The sequence below is a fragment of the Conger conger genome, chromosome 11 (assembly GCF_963514075.1).
Source record: "Conger conger chromosome 11, fConCon1.1, whole genome shotgun sequence".
NCBI classification, from domain to species: domain Eukaryota; kingdom Metazoa; phylum Chordata; class Actinopteri; order Anguilliformes; family Congridae; genus Conger; species Conger conger.
The window spans coordinates 20,067,870-20,088,291 of NC_083770.1; the positions used below are offsets into that span (position 1 = coordinate 20,067,870).

A 20,422-nucleotide genomic window follows, 5' to 3' on the forward strand; every position below is an offset into this window, starting at 1 on the left:
CTGAAATATATTGACACAGAGAGAAAGAAAGCAGTAATTCTGTCTCACAATACATCCGTCTACTGGAATTTGCTTATGCTTCTGTACGCTTCTAAATGCTAGGGGCTGACCGAATATCATCTCGCAATTGTTACATTTCGGCTACTTAATTCTAGTGAGCACTAATACCTAGGATGTGATTTTAGTACTTTTTTGTTGCACTTTTAATATTACAGTCATCTTGGGGTCTCTCTCACTCGCAGTAAACCTTCCTCCCCCAAGATCGGAGGTATTTACCTCTGCATCGCTTGAAGATGGATAGCGAAAGCCACCAATGAATAGCCTTTGAATGCACGAATCGTCAAATCACAGCGATTCGAGGAGGAGCGTTCTCGGAATAGCCATCTAAATTACGTCATGCCCGAACAGCTGGTCCTTTGCAATAACTGAAAATGTGGACTAGCATAGCGATATAAAATCGCGCCCGTGCTTTTTTCGGAGGTAAACGTTCAGTTTATCACGATGCGGCGACTGGACGCTACGGGCATGGAGGGGGTCCGCTGGCTTCTCCTGTTGATTGTTTACACCTATCTCTACTCTTTCGGAGGTGAGTCATTAACGTGTTGAGAAAGAGATTCCTATCTGCTCTTGATGCAATGGAGCTGTCCTTTGTGGTAGTGCTGAAGTACTTCGGAACATCGCGCTTTGATTTCGGCAATATCGTTACTGGCTCATCAACTGGGTTGTAAACCAAAAAGTCAGATTGTCGTCCGCTAGTAATATAAATGTGCACCGTTTCTCAATTGCTTTACGCATGAATCCAACACTTTAGTAACCATCACTCAGCTGATTATAGTACTTGCAGGCTAGTAGCTTCATTTTCCTGTCAAATGATTTTGGCTTCAGATTTAACGCATAAATCACTTGGTTTTTGCGGAATGCCCGTCAACTCTTCCATATGCTACTATAAAATAGAAATTATAGAATATTCCTTATTAGACTACGGTAATTGTTTCTGAAAATGTGAGACCGCATATGATAAGCTGTTCAATATGTTATACTTTTTCTTCCGACTGATGCGAATATATCAGAATTTAGTTATGTGAAATTCTTTGTATTTTTGCTGTTTTGAAAGGAATCAAGATACAGGACAATCTGTATGCATTGGCTGCAGTCTATTGTTGTAGCGTACACGTGTATTTACAGCCTTCCGTGACGAACACTCGTATGGTCGCCGTGTACGGACAGGATACTCGCTGTCCCCCTGGTTCAGCGGAAGTTCTTGATTTCAGATTCTGAAAATCCGTGCAAGTTGTCTCTAAACAGAACCAATACATTAAATGTCTATGTCTGTCTTTGAATCGTGTGATGACATATAGAATTATTTAACCAATTTAGGGATTTTGAGAAGGTATTGTGTGTGAGAGACTTCATTGCACATTGATTGTAGTGCAATTATTATTCATATTCGTATTATTTATACTTTACAATTATCGCAGCTAGCATTTTCAACCAACAGACAAGCCCTTGCGAGATGTTTACAAACACAGCAACAATGGTAAGGCAAAATTCCAAGAGAAAAATAAAGTGGAATGTCAGTGACGGCCGACATCCTTCTTTATCAAGATTTGCATGTGTGGAGTGGACTGGATGTGGTTTATCTTGAGGAATGGGATCTATTCTGAGATGAAATCAGCAAACCTGTGCTCTATCTCTGATGAAGACACAAGTGCGCACAGGTGTGCTGAGGCGTCTTTTGGCAGGGCTGACGGATGGCGCACGCCGCGCGCTTTAGATCATAGGTGTCAGGCGGGCACGTGAAGCGCTGAGGAAAAAGCTATTTCGGTGCGCGAGGGCACGGTGACAGGCGACAAGATCATCAGCTGCCTCGCCTGCCTATACAAATATTTAAACCAAATATTCTTGAGAATGATAGTAATTACAGGAATAGGAAACCAGTTATATAGATTTTCTTTGCCACTGTGGTCGTCATTATTTGATATTTGTTACTATTGGTATCAATGATATGGTACTAATGTACTTCTACAAGGCAACCATTTATTTATTTATTCATTTGTTTATTTATTTATATTAGGCTGTCTTTGCACTGACAAATGACTGCTTTGGAATGGGCAACGAAGCACATAATTATCGACACTATTGTCATGACCTCTCTGATTGAGTGGCAGCTACAAGATAATTGTGTTTTGGCAGCTATGGCCAGATAATTGTGTGTAGTTTTTTTTTTTAGAGCAGATGTGAGCAAAAAAAGAAAAACGACCAGTTTATTGGCCTACAGAGCTTATTGGGATATAATAATATACTGAGATGTGCTAAATCCCGTCATATGAGAAAGAATGACCTCAACAAAAAATGATTGAAAATACAAACTTAAAGAAATTAAAATTAAGGAGTGATCATTGAAATTAGAAGAAGGTATGAGCTATTCTTATATTGTAGAGTACACAGATACTATTGATCATTTTTGTTGCCATATCTATAGCCACCTACACTCAGTTAGCACTTTATTAAGTATTATTATTTTGTACACTTGTAATGTGTGGTTATTTGCGTTACTGTCACCTTCCTGTCAGCTTTGACCAGTCTGGCATTCTCCTCTGACGTCTCTCATTAACAAGGTGTTTCTGCCACAGAACTGCTGCTCACTGGATGTTTTTTGTTTTTCACACCATTCTCTGCAAACTCTAGAGTATGTTATGTATGAAAATGTCTGAGATACTCAAACCACCCTGTCTGACATCAACAATCATTCGACAGTTAAAGTCACTTAGATCACATTTCTTCTCCATTGTGATATTTGGTCTGAAAAACAGCTGAACCTCTTGACCATGTCTGCATGCATATATGCATTTAGTTGCTGCGATATGATTGGCTGATTGAATATTTGCATTAACAAGCTAGTGTACAGGTCTACCTAATAAAGTGCACACTGAGTGGATATTAATATCTAAGCGTATATTTGTAAGAAGTGTCCAAGAGGAGTGTGTGTATGATTTTGAATGCTTAGTCAATTGACGTATTGATTGCTTTGATGGTCAGAAGCACATCAATTACTGACGTCTTTGTGCTTTTTTGTAGCTTGTACACAGTGCTTTGTCCTGCTACGCTATGTTCTATGCATGGTGGGCATTATAACACATCTATAACAGAATGTTTCACAGGGTGACAGGGCAGTTGTTTACTCACTACTACTGAGAAGTTCATCCGTACAGCTCTGTTAAAGTATTTGTACATCATTAATTCATGTTAACGACTGCATTAGCTATTGCCAATTCATATGGGAATGAAAAAGTCAGTTAATATATTTGTAATGGTTAACTAATTATACGTTCATCCTATGGTTTGCTAATGTGTACTGTAAATATCATGTCAGAAATATGTTAGTTAGTTGTTAACAAATACGAAATGCATTAACAGAAGAAAAGTTAATTTCAGGCTTAATTAATGTTTTTGTCCATCATTAATTAATGTTAACAACTACATTAGTTAATGACAATTAATTAACCTTATTGTAAAGAGTGACCCATTACAGTAATGGTCAAGCTGTCCCCCATTTGCTCATTCTTCCCCAGAAAATAGTTAAATGCACGACACACAGTTGGAGCCTGTGATGGCCCCTTGTTTTGTCCCAGACCCCACTGCTCTGAGAAAGGCTGTTCTGGGACTTATGCAAAATTTCAGCCCTCACTTTTTGGTAAAGGCCGGAAATAGATTAATGAGACCTCCATTTAGGGTTATTTGGTGCAATCTACAGAAGGCGTTGTTTCAGCATGTTTTCTCCTTTTTTTCCAAAGTAATTTTGCCTGCAGACCTTGGAGAATATCCTGTGGATGAATCCACCATTGTACTAATGGTGAACAGAAGGTCCAGGTCAACACAGGAGAAAAAAAGCACACTTTCATTGTCCATTTCTATGAAAGTGAATTTTGTTAGGTCATCACAACAAGGCTAAGCCACAATTACATACATTCTCAGAAAAGAGATCCCATTGAAAGGAACCCTTTGATTCCATAGAAGAGCCATATCTACTGTAGTTAAAGGCTTCTTTGTTGGGGGAAAACGGTTCTTTGTCTGGGAGCTTTCACACTTCACATCGTGATAGAGGCTTCCAGAAAAAAACAAAAACGGTTGATCTATGGAGACCAGCCAAGGGAACCATTCTGAGAGTGAACTCAGCCGTCAATAAAAAGGAACTGTGTGTGATATACATTTCCCTCCCATGACCCACACCATATAAACGATTCCGGCATCGCTGATATTGCCACTTATGCTTTTTTGTATATGTAACTTATCTCTTATGTCCTACAAAATAAACACTTTCAGTGTTAAATCGACTCTGAGATATCACATTTTACTGCAATAGAGTAAATGGCACCCTGTCGGTCTCATACAGATGTTTATTTCTCCTTGGCTAAGGATGGCTTTGTTTTTCATCCATATCCACAGTCAGATCTATCTAACACTGTGTGTATAAAGGTGTTTAAAGTGAGCATCACCTGTGGGTGATATGCTAAGAAAGGATCCCTCTGTAATCTTTCTCACTGTAATCTTAATCAGTTAAACACAGTAATGCAACAAGATAAGGAGGCAAGAAAAATCAACAGTCCCGTTTTATTCAGCGTTAGATCATGCTCAGATCAGGGGGCCGGGCTTAAATGGGAAAAACGAGGCAGACGCAAATCGAGGGCTTTGGGCATATCTAGCACTCATTATTTCCCCTTTCATCTCAGAGTAACAATCTCTCCTTTGAATGTAAAGAAGAGTTTGCATTCCTGTATTATGACAAATGAGATGATCTGCTTATATGTATACTTCGGAGCGGAACAGAACAGGACTTGGCTTAAAGACCCTGTGCAAGGGTACACTTTGATTACTTCATAGCTCTTCTCGGCTATTAGCTTTAGCGTGGCTTTAGATTAACTAAACCACTGCAAGCTCAAGTTCTCTCTGCCTGCTGTGCAACCTTATCATCTCTTGGGAAAAGCAGTGAAATAAAAAAAGAAATCTAAATCTTCCGTGCAAGCTTATGAAGAGATTATAAGTTCAGGAACAGTTTGTGAAAAATCCATCATGTAAACAGCGAACGCTCACTTTGAATGCTGGTAGTTAATAAAGAAAATGGCATAGGAGGGGGTAGCTTCTAGTATGATGAAATCTCTCTTTGGCTCTAATAGTTCATCTTAGGATCATATGCTATACATGTTTATGTTGCATGTCGAGGAAAATATTCCATGTGATTACTTAAATATTAAATGTACACATGTTATTAGACATATGCTTTTATTGCAATGGTTTGGCTTAACCCAATGGTGCTGAATGTTGAACTTACATTTTGGTGCCTACACTAGGCCCCTGCTTTGTTTTTTGTTTGTTCTCCCCGTATCCTTTAAGGTGTGAGGTCACAAATATGTGACTAGAGTGTTAACTTAGCTGAACATTCTAATGCTGATGTAACAATCGCTACTGGTGACTGAAAGCAAGGGAGTTCTAGAACACCTACTTACAATTCTGAAAACAAAAAAACATTCCAAAACACCTACTCCTCAGAAGGTAAAACATGGTCTAACTGCTGCAAATGAAGCCCTTGCTGAATGCTGCCTGCAGTCCCCCTACAGTGCTTAGCTTGAGGCTGCCACACACACACAGATTACGTTACTTGGAGGCAACACTGGTTCTCGACGCTCATAATCTGCAGTTGGTCTGTTTGCCCAAAAATTATTCTTAATGCTGAACATGCAAAGCCGTCCAGTGGCCAGTACTAATCCTCTTGTAGCAGGTCACCGCGAGTGTCACAACATTGTGGGAATAGAACAGACAGAGGACGATGTGCCATATTTCACAGTGTCAGAGGAAATAAGTCTTGTAAACCGTGTCAGGCTTTTCTGTATTAGCGTCTGCCTGCGTTCTCATGTAGACTTTTAAGCTCTGCTTGTTTTACATTGCCCAGGGCCAGAACATAAAGTCACTAAGGCCATAAAAGTATGATTGTGTTCATGGAAAAAACAAGCAAATGTTCATTTCAGAAATAAAATAGGTTTGTCCATTTTTAGAATGTATTTTTCCCCCAATTAGATTTTTCTGGTTGTGTTGTCAGACCCATGTCATCACTGTGTTCCCAGTCTGTTCAGGAGAGCACAACCATACACACATTGAAGCGTGTGGAGTGCAGTGTTACATGCGTGTCTGCTGAAGCGTGTAGAGTGCAGTGTTACATGCGTGTCTGCTGAAGCGTGTGGAGTGCAGTGTTACATGCGTGTCTGCTGAAGCGTGTGGAGTGCAGTGTTACATGCGTGTCTGCTGAAGCGTGTGGAGTGCAGTGTTACATGCGTGTCTGCTGAAGCGTGTGGAGTGCAGTGTTACATGCGTGTCTGCTGAAGCGTGTGGAGTGCAGTGTTACATGCATGTCCGCTGAAGCGTGTGGAGTGCAGTGTTACACGCATGTCCACTGAAGCGTGTGCTGCCAGCCAGCCTCCCTGCAGTCCTCCAGTGGAACGTATGGTTTGGTCGGCCTGCACTATCGCAGCCAGACTGCAGGCACTCAATCACACAGAAGAGCTGCTTGTGCATAATGAAGGACGGAGAAGCCTGGCAGGTGAAACCCTTTATAATGAAGTATGCTAAAGGAGAGAAACTGTGAGACCTGGACAGAATGTGCTCAACAGGGCGAGGCCACTGAGCACATATTACCCAGTGCGAAGAGACCACAGGAGATTTAAATATCACAGGAAGTGTGGATGCTGGACTTGTCAGTTTTATGGGTGCCTGCAGAATGACTTAGCCCATTAAGGTGTGAGGTCACAAATGTATGATTAGAATGTTCCTAGCTGAACAATCTAATGCTGGTGTAACAATCACTATCAAATGCTGGTGACTGGAAGGAATCGAAATCGAGTTCTAGAATAGTAAATTGGAATTTCGAAAAAAATAAAACATTCCAAAAAACCTGCACTCTGGTGAAAGGCAAAACCTCCATCACAGGGAACAAATTTACTGCTGCATTATTTTGTGCAACCTCGATGCGAGCAGCGCTCTATCAATGTGTGTCTTTCTGGCGCGATCGATGAGACGGCGGCGCATAACTCAAGATGCACTGCACCCAGTTCCTTATGTCGTATTCATCTGGGAGTGACGGAAAGCACCTGCCTAACTCTCTCTCGCAGATATTATGACGGGAGAAAAATTCATTTGCAGGAAGGCATCGTCAGCTTTTCAGCATGCCAGCATCACAACTCTGGTTGAACTCTGCCAAACAGTAAAACAATGCCACCCCCCACCCTGCATATAAACACACAAATTTGTAACAGAGGGAATAAGCTTTGATTAGACCATAGACCATGACAAAAATAGTGTAGTTTGTTCCCTCAGTGATACAATATCACGATTGCCTTTGATCTGTGACACTGGAAGTGACATCTTGAATATATTGTCTACTGTGACATCTTTCATAATTTTGGTTTATTTCTGTCCTTGCCTGAAAAATAGGAAGAAGGTGTGGGCAGTTCATTTTTGACAGTTTGCATAGCCCACATGTGGTACTTATACACTCCGCTTGGAAAGCAACTTCATATTCAAAGGTAGTACATCTCTACTAGATATATGCATCTTTCTTGTAGCTGTAAAACATTAGATAGATAGAAGAACTGTTTTTATATTTTCTTCTTTGTGGCTATGTCCTTATTCAAGCATTATATCATATGTCTTAGGCTGATGAACATGTCATACCATAATATATTATTATGCCATTAAAATGGGACAAAGTATGATACATAGTTCAGCTGCCAATGATTGAACTGTACAGCAGGTGAGTCTGGCTGTGATTCCTCAGAAGTGTGTCACCTCTATGACAAATCTAAAATGTTTGATCTGTTCTTTCCAAACTGATGTTCAGTTTTGCAGTTGTCAACATTAAAAGGAAATCATGTTCAGGTTGAAAAAAGGCTAAACATGAATTTATTTCCTAATACAATTTTGATTGGATCCAGGCTTTGTGGTAGTCATGTGATGTTGAGGTAAAGACTGCAATATGCAGAGAAGAAGAGGACCTGTGATCTGTGTTTACAGATTGTTCTCACAATGTTGCTGGAATGCTTTATCGATGTTATACGTTACGTTGTGAGGGCATTGCGGGAATGTTTTGCATCAGCTGGGTTTTTCTGTAGACACGTGTAAGACCCATTCAAAGAGTTGAAAAGACCTTTCCTCTCCCCTTGACATCAACACAACCTGCAGCAGTTCAGATACACTGCTGGGAATGTAGTCACGGTGAAGATATCAGAGCTCGGGAAACTTACACTTAAAAAAATCTCTTAAGAGATTTATCTTAAGACATTGATAGAGTGTAGGGTGTAGGATTCATAGCCCGACGATTAATCAAAGCGTAAGACTCATTACTTAAATACCTCAAAGGATCTGACTCAGCTTCAGGGAGGCAGTGGTGCTGTAGCACGCTGATATAAAGTTGAAAAATATGGTTCAATATGCAAAGTCGTGTTGTTGTGCAAGAGAGAGAGAGACTTTAAGATTTCCCTTGAACTTTGGTGATTGTGTTACTCCGATTTAAATAACCCAGGCGCATAAAACCAGCGTCAGCAATGACAGTGCCGGTCGGGTGATTAAAACAATGAGCATTAATAATCTATATTACAGTACGCTGGGAATTCAGCATCAGAAATTAACACGTGCATACGGAAGCGCTGGAAAAACATTTGAATCGGATTAAAATGAAACACTGCAAGACGACGGATCTGGAAACGTATCATTTTCTTACTTCTGCTAGGGCAGACTTCAGATGTGTGACATAAACACAATGCTTTAACCTTCCCAGGACCGGGAAAAAAAACTCTTTCCTTTTTTCCCCTTGTGATGTTAATAACATTTCCATTTCAGCCGAATCTTAATTCTAGCCCGGAGGCTAACTGCGGGCCCACGCTTGATTAGGGATGTTAATATGACAGATATTAAAATATGTGAGCGTTCAGTGATGTCTTTTCCGGGATGAATGGGCACGTTGCACTTTTCACCCGGACATTCATTCTTGGCCAGAGCAGGAACGGATAGATCAGAATGGAAATGTCAGTTACCTCCATCCCTGATGGTTTGTCATTGCAGCATAAAGATTTTTCACTGTGCAAGGCTTGCCAAATGGGATATGAATAGAACCAGTGTGAAAGGTTTAACAACCTTATGTTTCTTATCCAGAACAACTTTATATGCACTCAATCCATCTTCTTCTACTTGTACACATGATCATATATTACAAAGAGAATTTAATATCTGTAAAACTGATTTTAAATTTTTTAAATGAATAATATACTATTAATACAATAACAATAAGGAATCAAAATCTGGTCACAGCACCCCCGGGGTGACCTAACAGGACCTGACCTGACACTGCAGGCAGCCAGTTGAGTGGAGGAGGTGCTAGTGAGTGATTGGGTGAGCTCATTCCTTTCAGATAGAAAGCCTTCATCCTTGAGTGACAACGAGGTGAATAATTGGTCCCCCAAACCAACACTTCCCCCACAGAACTTAGCAACACTAGCCACTGGAGAAATCTGTATAACAATCATCAGCACTCGTCTCTCTGCTATACACAAGAGTCTCTCCTGGACAACAAGCAAGCAGTTTGTGATTGGTTCTGCCCATGTCTCCAGCATTATGCATTGGGAACAGTCACGATACACCCGTGGGAGGACCTTAATAAAGTGCCTTATTCAGTAATTCAGCCTGGGGTGTGAGCCTATATCTTTTGGGTTTAGGCTGTGGCCTGTCACTCTATGTCTGTTCAGATGTGATAGATTTAGATGGGAATGTTGCAGCCATTTTCTGGTACAGTGCATTGGCTGTGAAGCACAGGGACACAAAGACAGCGCTTTGTGTGTTTTGTGTGTTTGGAATGTTTTATTTTTTGAAAACTCTCAGTCAGTGTTCTAGAACAGTTACCAGTAGTGATTGTGACATCAGCATTAGAATGTTCACTTCATAACATTCTAGCAATCACATTCTATTTGTGATATTACACCTTAAAGCAGGGATCATCAAATCTGGCCCGTGAATCCAAATCCGACCCTGGTCTTCTGCTCTCCCAGGAAAGTAACTCAACAATTACTGCTACTGATTGACCAGACAGTCTTCACACCTGACTCCCAGGTAAAAGGAGGGTGGAAAACCAACAGTTCTCAACCCTCAAGGACCATGAAGGTAGTCCCTGCCACGAAGGGTTAAACTCTCACTGGTTTATGCTGTATATCTGAGGCAGCGCCTCCATAAAACCATCCCAAAGATCAGAGAGAAGCAGCGCTACGTTGCTAACCCCAGGAAGGAGAGCATTGGAGCAGATTATTAATACTCCTCCTCATGCTGTCACCGCCGGGCGAACTGGAGGCGGCGGGACTGGGGTCGGCCTCTCCCCGGCACAACGGCAGCGTTTAATAGGTCTAAATGGCAGCTCTTTTGTGATGAAGTGCGTGGCGCTTTTATCACAGAGTGTGGTAACCTAATCTGAGCTTTCATCTCTGTGAGCAGAGGCCCCCTGCTGTACACTCAGGAGCAGCCCCGCTCTACCTGACGTCCCGTCAGACACTCAGACACTTGACCCCGCGAGGAGGCGCATAATGAGCCCGTGATGCCGGGCGGGGGGCTACCTCGCCCGCCCGTCTGCGAACGCGTCCGAGGATCTGTGGAATCAGTGAGGAGCCTTTTTTTTTTTTTTTTTTTTTTTTTTTTTTTTTGTCGATGCAGGAATCCCATGGTTTCATTTGCAAATTCGATGTTCTCCTTTCTAAACTCTTGCGGAAATTAATGAGCCGTAATTTATGCTTTGTTGTCTTGAGAATACCTGCGAATTAGCGCGAGCTCGCTCTCGAGACTCTAATGTGTGCATCGACTGCCACCTTGTAAACTGTTCATTTGCCATTTTCTGCTTTGCATTGATTAATTTAGTACCACTTAAGAACAGGACTCAGTTAAAAGGCTCTGAGCTGCCTGATGTTTGTAATTAGTAGCTTTGGGCTGAATTAGGGACCAATTGACAAATGGTCATCACAGCAGAGTGAGAATTGAAGGCTCGGGTTTTTTAGAGGTGTCTGTTGGCTGTAGGTGTGGAGTTATCTGAGGTCTGGGCTCCAGATGAAAGCCTCTTGTTAGAGGGCTTGCAGAGGTCTGTGGTGTGACAGCACTAATGCAGATACTTATATCAATCACCTCTGGAGCCCTTCAGTGCATCATTTCAATTGCACTCTTTTCAAAAGCATATTTTCGAATCACAGTTTTTGTCCACAATTATATTCGTATTCATAATCATGCTAATGCCCTCTCCCACAAACCGGTTCTGGGCTTCTCATGCAGTCCAGGGTACAGTTATGCTGCATTTATGCAGTTTTCCTCCTCTACCCTTTCTCATGAGTGCAGGGAAATGATTGATATTCATTAAATGCTACCGATATGTAGCCTTCTGTAGCCGCATGCATGCAAATACCGGTAACATTGGAACAGTTGGCAGTTGTATCATTTTTACACTCGCTCTTTCCTTCAGTTAGAAATTGTGAATATAAAGAAACCACTATCAACATTTCATTTAAATTTAAGCATTTAAGCAGATGGTCATATCCGATGCCATTTACATAAATGAATGTGTGCAGGTTTAAGCAAGGAACGGTCACGTGGTCGCAACGGGCTGCAGCAGGCAGAACATAATCTCACAACATAAATTCAGATGCCATAGTAAGTGCCAGAGGGAAATGGAGAATGTAGGGTTATTAGGAAGTGAATTAGGGGATACGGAGTTAAATTTATCAGAGGTACAGTGAGAAAAGCAAAGCAAAATACTGTGTTTTCAGTGCATTCAGCGTGTAGTCTAATGTGGTGCATCTACTGTATGTAAGCATTTACTTGTGCTTGATCTGTGTTAAACATTTGATAAACACTGTCTTACTAAGAATTGATTTGCCGGTCTACAATGAAGCTGTAGCATTCCATTTTTTAAATGATGCACAGTGGTTAAATACGGTATCACTAGTGGTGGCTTTATTTGTCTTTTATTTAAAAGAATGAGTATTCTGCCTTTTGGAAAGAGCATCACTCTACATCTCTGTTTGTTGAGGGCTGGTTTTTGTCTGGGAGTCTGGTGTGAAGACAGTCTGGCCAATAAGTAGCACTAACTGTTGAGTGAATTACCCGGGAGAAAAGAAAACCAGGGCCGGATCAGTAGCACTAACTGTTGAGTGAATTACCCGGGATAAAATTAAAACAGGATTGGATTAAAGGTCCAGAGCCGATGATCCCTGCTCCGCATTTTCACAGGACGTTCTAACTTCTAATAAAGTTCAGCATGTATCTTATCTGACCTACTATCCATCATCTGGCTTCCATCCTTCATATTCTGTCAGTCGATGTTACGGTGTTCCCACCTGTGATGGATTAATCGTCAGTAACAGTGCAGACTTTGCACTTCTTGCAGTCCACATTATCCCAGCTGACCTTAAAAATCAGATCAGGGGATTGATAAGAGCCCGGGAAGAGTAGGAATTTTGAGTGGGGATTTGACTGAAGCATTTCGGTTCAGAGTTGGTGGGTTTGCGGCAGAGAAGACGATCATCTGTGTTTGTAACTTCAGTGCGAGTCGGCTGGTCAGCGCTGTGCCAGTGGGATCCTGGCGGTTTAACACACACGGTGCTGTTTGTTTGTCTCGGGGAGGTGCAGTGTGGGGTGTAATTGTGTGCGGTGGAGGGGTCGGGAGCTGGTGCTTGTGGCGGTGAGGGAACTGGACGAGCGAAGGCTGATCCATGTGTGCTGTCTGATACAGCCGCTGAGGGTCCTATTAAAACTGAGGGAAAAAACACGGAAAGAGAGAGAGAGAGAGAGAGAGAGGCAGAGAGAGAGGGGGAGAGAGATATAGAGAGAGAGCTGGAGAGAGAGAGTGAGGGGTGCAACAGAGAGAGGGGGATAGACAGAGAGAAAGAGAGGGAGAGAGAATAAGAGAAAAAGACATAGTGGAAGACAGAGAGCGAGTGTGAAAGAGACATAAAGGGAGACAAAGAGAAAGAGTGTGTGAGAAAGAGTTAGAGGGAGACAGAGACAGAGCATGAGAGAGAGACATAAAGGGAGACAGAGAGAGAGTGTGTGTGTGAGAGAGATAGAGGGAGACAGAGAGAGAGTGTGTGTGTGTGTGAGAGAGATAGAGGGAGACAAAGAGAGAGTGTGTGTGTGTGTGAGAGAGATAGAGGGAGACAGAGAGAGAGTGTGTGACAGAGAGACACAGAGGGAGACAGAGACAGAGAGTGTGTGAGACAGAGACACAGAGGGAGACAGAGAGAGAGAGAGAGAGTGTGTGACAGAGAGACACAGAGGGAGACAGAGAGAGAGAGAGAGAGAGTGTGTGACAGAGAGACACAGAGGGAGACAGAGAGAGAGAGTGTGTGTGAGAGAGAGAGAGACACAGAGGGAGACAGAGAGAGAGTGTGTGTGAGAGAGAGACACAGAGGGAGACAGAGAGAGAGAGAGACGCTCTCCACAGACCCGACAGCTGCTTGGCCTGCGGTCATGTGGAACCAGCGTCCACAAAGGAGGCTCAGCCCCCCCCGACAGGGAGAGCAGGCGGGACCACCGCCGGGGGGGCCTGGACCTCCCCATCCATCATGGGCCTTGTTGCTGATCTCGGGGAGAGGATGGAAGCACAACGGGACCCGCTGCGTGGTGGAGACTCCTCTGAGGTACCGCCAAGTCTCACCGCGCCCCCGGGCGTGTGGCAGAGAGGGCCATCGCGGCTCTTTACGCCCCGACGCCCGGCTACAACTCTGCTGTCTGCTGGGAATGCACAAGCCAGCCATGTTTATTCATGATTTCCGCTTGGCGAACTCTCGACAGAAAAGCCTGTTTCTCCCACACCCCAATACGTTACATTGCCGTTATTTAGCTGATGCTTTTATCCAAAGCGACTTACAGTTGATTAGACTAAGCAGAGTACAATCCCCCTGGAGCAATGTCAGTTTAAGGGCCTTGCCCAAGGGCCCAACAGCTGTGCAGATCTTATCGTGGCTACACCGGGGCTTGAACCACTAACCTTCCAGGTTCCAATCATGCACCTTAGCCACCAGGCTATTGGCTGTCTGCGCTGACGTGTTTCTGTAAAGGGGGAGAGGCCAAAGCATGCCCACTGCTTCTGTAGTCAAGGTGTTCATAGGAAAATGGAGATAAGCTTCCGCTTCGTGGGCTGTTGAACACAGCATCAGTGTGAGGACACACTTTCTGCTTCAGGGCACTCAGTTTCCCATAATGCACCAAGAAGGACAATGTGGCAGAGCGCTCTGATTGGCCGCCGCACTCGACTGCACCCAGGCCTCTGATAATTGGCAGGCTTTGAGACGCGAAGCTTCGATTGGTCGTTAATTAACTCACCGATCTTTACGGCACGCCGGCTGTGTGGGCGGTTGACTTTAGGGCTCAGATCCGTTTGGGCCCATTTTAACGTCTTTGCTTTAATTTGTTTTGGCAGATGCCCTAATCCACAGTGGCACACACAGCAGTGCAGCGGTAAGGTGCCGATCGCTGCAGTAAGTAAAATAAGCAATGTGCAATGAAACCGAGTCTGTAAAGACAGATAAAAAGGCTAGAACCAGCCAGGCAATTTCGGCACGCTTTTATGCCCAATTTCTAACCGCCATTGTTGACTTGAGATGACCCAGACAAACATGCACTCCGTTTCACGAGCCATCAGTACGCAAGCCATCCTTTCTTATCGCACCTGACTGTCGTTTGTAAATTGGGCTTGGATGCTTCACGTGCTGATCAACAGGTGGAATTATGGGTACCCAGATGACCAGCAGGAGCCTGATGCATGGTGACAATGCTGACTGAAACCCTACCCTCCTCGGGTAGCCACACTTGACTCTGTCACAGTCCTGATTTCATCCCAGGCGGCCCAAAACAGTGAGGCTGTCAGCAGTCCAATCTGTATTTTGACAGAAAAATAAAACATTTTTATAGACCAGGGACGTGCAACAAAGTTCAAGTTCGGTTCTGCAGAACGAGGGGGCATAATTGGAAATGAACAGAGGATAAATTCCGTCATTATGTTATGTTATGTTATGTTATGTTATGCTATGCCATGTTATGTTATGCCATGTTATGTTATGCCACGTTATGTTTTGTTATGTTATGTTATGTTATGTTATGTTATGTTATGTCACGTTACGTTACGTTACGTTTTGTTATGTTATGTTAAGTTATGTTATGCCATGTTATGTTTTGTTATGTTATGTTATGTTATGTTATGCCATGTTATGTTATGCCATGTTATGTTATGCCACGTTATGTTTTGTTATGTTATGTTATGCCACGTTATGTTTTGTTATGTTATGCCACGTTATGTTTTGTTATGTTATGTTATGTTATGTTATGCCACGTTATGTTTTGTTATGCCACGTTATGTTTTGTTATGTTATGTTATGTTATGCCACGTTATGTTTTGTTATGTTATGTTATGTTATGCCACGTTATGTTTTGTTATGCCACGTTATGTTTTGTTATGTTATGTTATGTTATGCCATGTTATGTTCTGCCACGTTATGTTTTGTTATGTTATGTTATGCCACGTTATGTTTTGTTATGTTATGTTATGGTATGTTATGCTATGTTATGTTATGTTATGTTATGCTATGCCATGTTATGTTATGCTAACAATCTTACCAGGCGGGGAAGTTCGCTTGCGTTGCTCGTTGCAAATGAAGTTGCCATTCCACCTCACCTTGTGAGCGTTCATTTCTCAAGTCAGGGCTATGAGATCCTACACCTGCAGAGAGATAGCTGTTTTATTTATACCAGCGTGCAGATCCTGTAAATGATTCATATAGCCTATAAGTCAAAGGAAGACGTGCAGAGTGCTCCCTCAGGAGGGAACACCTGCACTGAGCTCCACACTGAGAAAATAACATCTTTGCTGAGCTCCTTGACAGCCAAATGGCAAGACTGTATTTGTCAATAGCACTATTTCTTTCAATAAAAAACTCTACCATTTATAGAGGTTTACAAAGTAGATTTTATTTCTAATTTACTTCTCCCTAAGGGGTTTAGTTCCTGATGATAAGCACCCAGGTCCTGAGTTTGTTGAAGTGAGTAAATGTATGAATACAGTTGGTGTGTTCACTAACAGCCACATATGACCAAAGAGGCACTCTACATATCTGTGTGGCTCTCATTGAATTATGAGGCTGAGTGCCTGGACATTATGCATGCCGTTTGTCTCAAAGGACAGAAAAGGCATTCATCCCCATCAGAAATACATTTAAATTATGAAATTAAACACACAAATGCATGCCCACACACACACAGAGACATGCATACACACACACACACACAGCCTGGCCCTTTTCCAGAAATTAAGCTGTCTGAATCTTATCTGCTAATTTAAAGCACTGAAATATTCCTGGCAGGTCTACCATTAGGAGCAAAAGTGGAAAAGAATGAATCAATTCTCAAAGCACAAAGCACAAAGTACTTATTTAAAGTGTGCCTTCAAAAGAATTTCCTTGATTTAATTTTTTGGTTGACAAAATACTCTACAGTCAGCACCCCAGGTTCCTAAGCAATAGATTGAGACTAGTCTGATCGAGACTATCTGATGATTGACAGCAAGTGGCCACCTTCTTCTCCTGAGACCCCCACCCTGAAGAACTGCCCAGATCACAAGCTGCTGGTACCACACCTAAAAAACGTATCCTCTGCACCTCACACGTTTTTATTCCATACTCTCTCTTTCCCCCTCCTGTGAATATGACTTCGCTGCTGTGAACATTAATTTTAAAACGCCGTGCTCCAGTGTTCTTTATTACCGTCTGCTTCCCCACCGAAGACTGAGAGCCGCGGCAGTTTGCAGTCTCTGCCGCGGGAGCTGTCAGGTACGATACGCGGAATGACAGCGACGCGTCTTCATACGAGACGCCGGGGCTAATGCGCTGACAGAGTGTGTCTTTCTCGCGCTTCTGAAGGATGGCGGCCGCGTTCGGTTTTTTCGGCTGACGTCTGACAGCGAGACGAGAACCGCGCGTCTCTGGATCCGGCGAAGCCGAACGCGGTGCAAAGTAGCCTACGCAGCTCGTCAGAAACCAGCCGGCGCATCGCAAATATAACGAGGACGGCCTTCTTTAAATACATTAATAAAACAAACAACAGACGTTATGAAGAAGCGGCGAGTGAACGCGCTATTCGCAGGTGAGAAGTAGCGTTGTTATCCCTCCACAGAGAAATTCTGTTGTTCCAATGAAACAATAATAATAATTTCACCCTCTACCCCCGTGAAATTACGCCCAGCTCTTTCTCACAGTTAAGTTTGAGGCAGCCAGTCAGCAGTTATGGGCCACAAATATTTGCCCACCCATTTGGAGGCAGTAAAAGAGTGTGTGTAAGACGTCGTAAAAAGTACGAGTAATGGTCTCAGAAGCCCGAGCAAAAGGAGCTGAAGAAGAACTAAAAGCAGGGTCTCTCTCTCTCCGAGGCCTAATCGCATTTTGGAAACATCATTAATGCTTAATGACCCACTCCTCAGCCCAATAAAACCCCCCAGCCAGACCCCCGTGGGGACGCTTTTAATTAGATTACTTTTTCAAAATAGACACCGTCTTGACCTTGGCTATCTCTCATTGGATCTAGCACTTCTCTGAACTCTCAGCCCCCCTTACCTCATCTTCCCATTAGAAACAGTCTCAGATTCAGCAATATGAATTCAGGGTATTTTTGATGTTCAAGGCAATGAGATTCAAATATGAAATCAGAGGGGACTCATCTGAGAAATGACCTGAAAGCACTCAGCCTCAGAGTGAATGGGCCTTTTATTCTCCTAACAATGCATGAGAAAGGGTGGAATGAAAAGACCGATAGCCATTGGACAAGATGTCTGCCAATAAAAGCCTTTCTCCCAATGAGCTCTGGCTCATAAGGAAACAGGAGGCTTGAGGCCCTAGCCATGAAATGTCCTCGGCTCCGAGGGGGAACTTAAAACTGAAAGCTTTCCTTCACCGACAGATTCACGACACCAGACTTCATTAAGATATACAACTCGGGTGTTAAACTCATCCTCTCATAAACTTTATTTACAGAAGCCTCGCTTAATACCCGTCATAAATGGAAAATCAAATTTCCCCTTGGTTTTACATGGGCTCTGAGAACACTTACCGAGACAACTTTCGAGTCAGCTTTTCTTAGGAGAGTGTTCCCGGTGACGGATTGCATTTTAATTTGATATTTAATTTTTTATGCAAGGCCGATACACTGGTTTGGGCTGTTTCAGATTCCTTCTGATGGATCTGCTGTAACATGAGGACAGTTATTGGTACATTAAGGGATGAATTCTGCGTTTACCCCTCTTTAGGGACATATTGTACCCAGCACTTTTATGGAAGTGACGAGAACGATTTGAATATTCCTGTTCAGCTTTTTATTTTTGAATGGCCCCTAGTTTTTTGTAGCACTGCTCGCATTGCTGCAGTGTGTAAAAGTAAATTCAGGACAGTGCCGATGCGGGAGAGTTCAAACAGAGTGTCGCTCGACTAATATTGCAGAACGTTCGTGAAAGTTATTGTCGCTTCACGTAGACGATGGTTGTTGTGTTAGCAAAAATGCACTCCAGTCACCCAGACTATGAACCAAATGTCACTGTGACCAGTGGAATCCATTGCACATCGAGTGAGCAATTATTACTTATTTTTTTAAAATGATTAAGTCTTCTGCTGCTGTAGCCTACCACTTACTGTATAACCACCCTTGAAGAATAACTCAACTTTCCAAGTAGCATACCACGGTTGGCAGCTAGAATACCCTTAATACTAAAATAATTCTACACAAGTGCAATTGTAACCTATAGAATAGGTCAGAGTTAATGCTGTAATACAGAGAATCACGTTTGGTAAAGTTGAAAGTCTACATGTGGGTATTAATAAGCTGTTCCTGGAAAACTCTTGATACCCCTTCTGATGTTTCTGTCAAACAGAATTTCTTAAAGACGCTTCTGTGATCAACCTTTCATGACTGCCCCTACTGGGGTTACAAATTTGCGGATGAGTATAATTTGCTGAGGTTTGGCATGAGGCGCTGTAAAAAGATACTGTATCAGGCATCTCACCTCTCGGGGATTCTTGAGAATGCCGGAATTTGTCACCTGCTCCTTCTTACCCGCGAATGGGAAGACATTTCCCAAATCAGCAATCGGCACCACAGGCAGAAGTAAAGTTTTCCATTATCCTTTCACAAATTGAGGAACGGTTGTGGATAAAGGAACTGAAAAGTGCTGGAAAATCCCCCCGGGACACAGTCTCCAGGGGAAACTAATACTGATAGTGGTATAGAAAACAGTGTAGGGGCCCTAGCAAATTAACTGCCTGTCCTGCTGCCATCCATGCAGTGCCAGGCAGGGTGGACTGGGGCAGCCTGTAGCCTAGTGACTAAGGTACATGACTGGGGCAGCCTGTAGCCTAGTGACTAAGGTACATGACTGGGGCAGCCTGTAGCTAGTGGCTAAGGTACATGACTGAGGCAGCCTGTAGCCCAGTGCCTAAGGCACATGACTGGGGCAGCCTGTAGCCTAGTGACTAAGGTCCATGACTGGGGCAGCCTGTAGCCTAGTGGCTAAGGCACATGACTGAGGCAGCCTGTAGCCTAGTGGCTAAGGCACATGACTGGGGCAGCCTGTAGCCTAGTGGCTAAGGCACATGACTGGGGCAGCCTGTAGCCCAGTGCCTAAGGCACATGACTGGTGCAGCCTGTAGCCTAGTGCCTAAGGCACATGACTGGTGCAGCCTGTAGCCTAGTGACTAAGGTACATGACTGGGGCAGCCTGTAGCCTAGTGCCTAAGGTACATGCCTGGGGCAGCCTGTAGCCCAGTGGCTAAGGTACATGCCTGGGGCAGCCTGCAGCCCAGTGGCTAAGGTACATGCCTGGGACCTGGAAGGTTGGTGGTTTAAGCCCCAGGGTGGTCACAATAAGATGAGTGCAGCTCATGAGCAAGGCCCTTAACCCCACATTGCTCCAGGGGGGATTCCAATCCACGGCAATGCACAGGTCCACAGGGGAGCCTAGTGGGGCTGTAGGTTGCTTGACCCCGGCACATAGGAATGCTGACTTGCATCTGGAGAAATGCAGTCGGGTCCCTGAATGAAGGAGGAAAACCCTGCCTTTGGGCCCTTGAGCAAGGCCCTTAACCCACAAACCTGCAGGGGCTTTAGCCCCGTTCTCTCTCTCTCACGCTACTTCCCACAGTTCTCTCTGGCATTTCTCCCAGGACGTCCTTAAAAAAGAGAAACATGTTCTCAACGGACCTCCCCTGGTGAAATACAGGATTAAAATGCAACAGGCTTCTGACCAACGCTGTGGAGCGTCAGCCATTGTCCCAGCTTATAGCTCACAGAGCACCACCCTGCTCTCAGTTCCATCACA

The 20,422-nt window shown here is 43.5% G+C and overlaps 1 protein-coding gene across 1 annotated transcript in view; it reads left to right on the plus strand.

The window, feature by feature from the left end:
- Positions 1-474: 474 nt before the first annotated feature.
- Positions 475-20,422, plus strand: part of tmem8b (transmembrane protein 8B) — a 133,652-nt gene continuing 113,704 nt past the window's right edge. The window contains 1 exon segment of the mRNA XM_061261496.1: positions 475-586. Within this exon segment, the coding sequence (XP_061117480.1) occupies positions 502-586 (85 nt within the window). The 5' untranslated portion in view covers positions 475-501.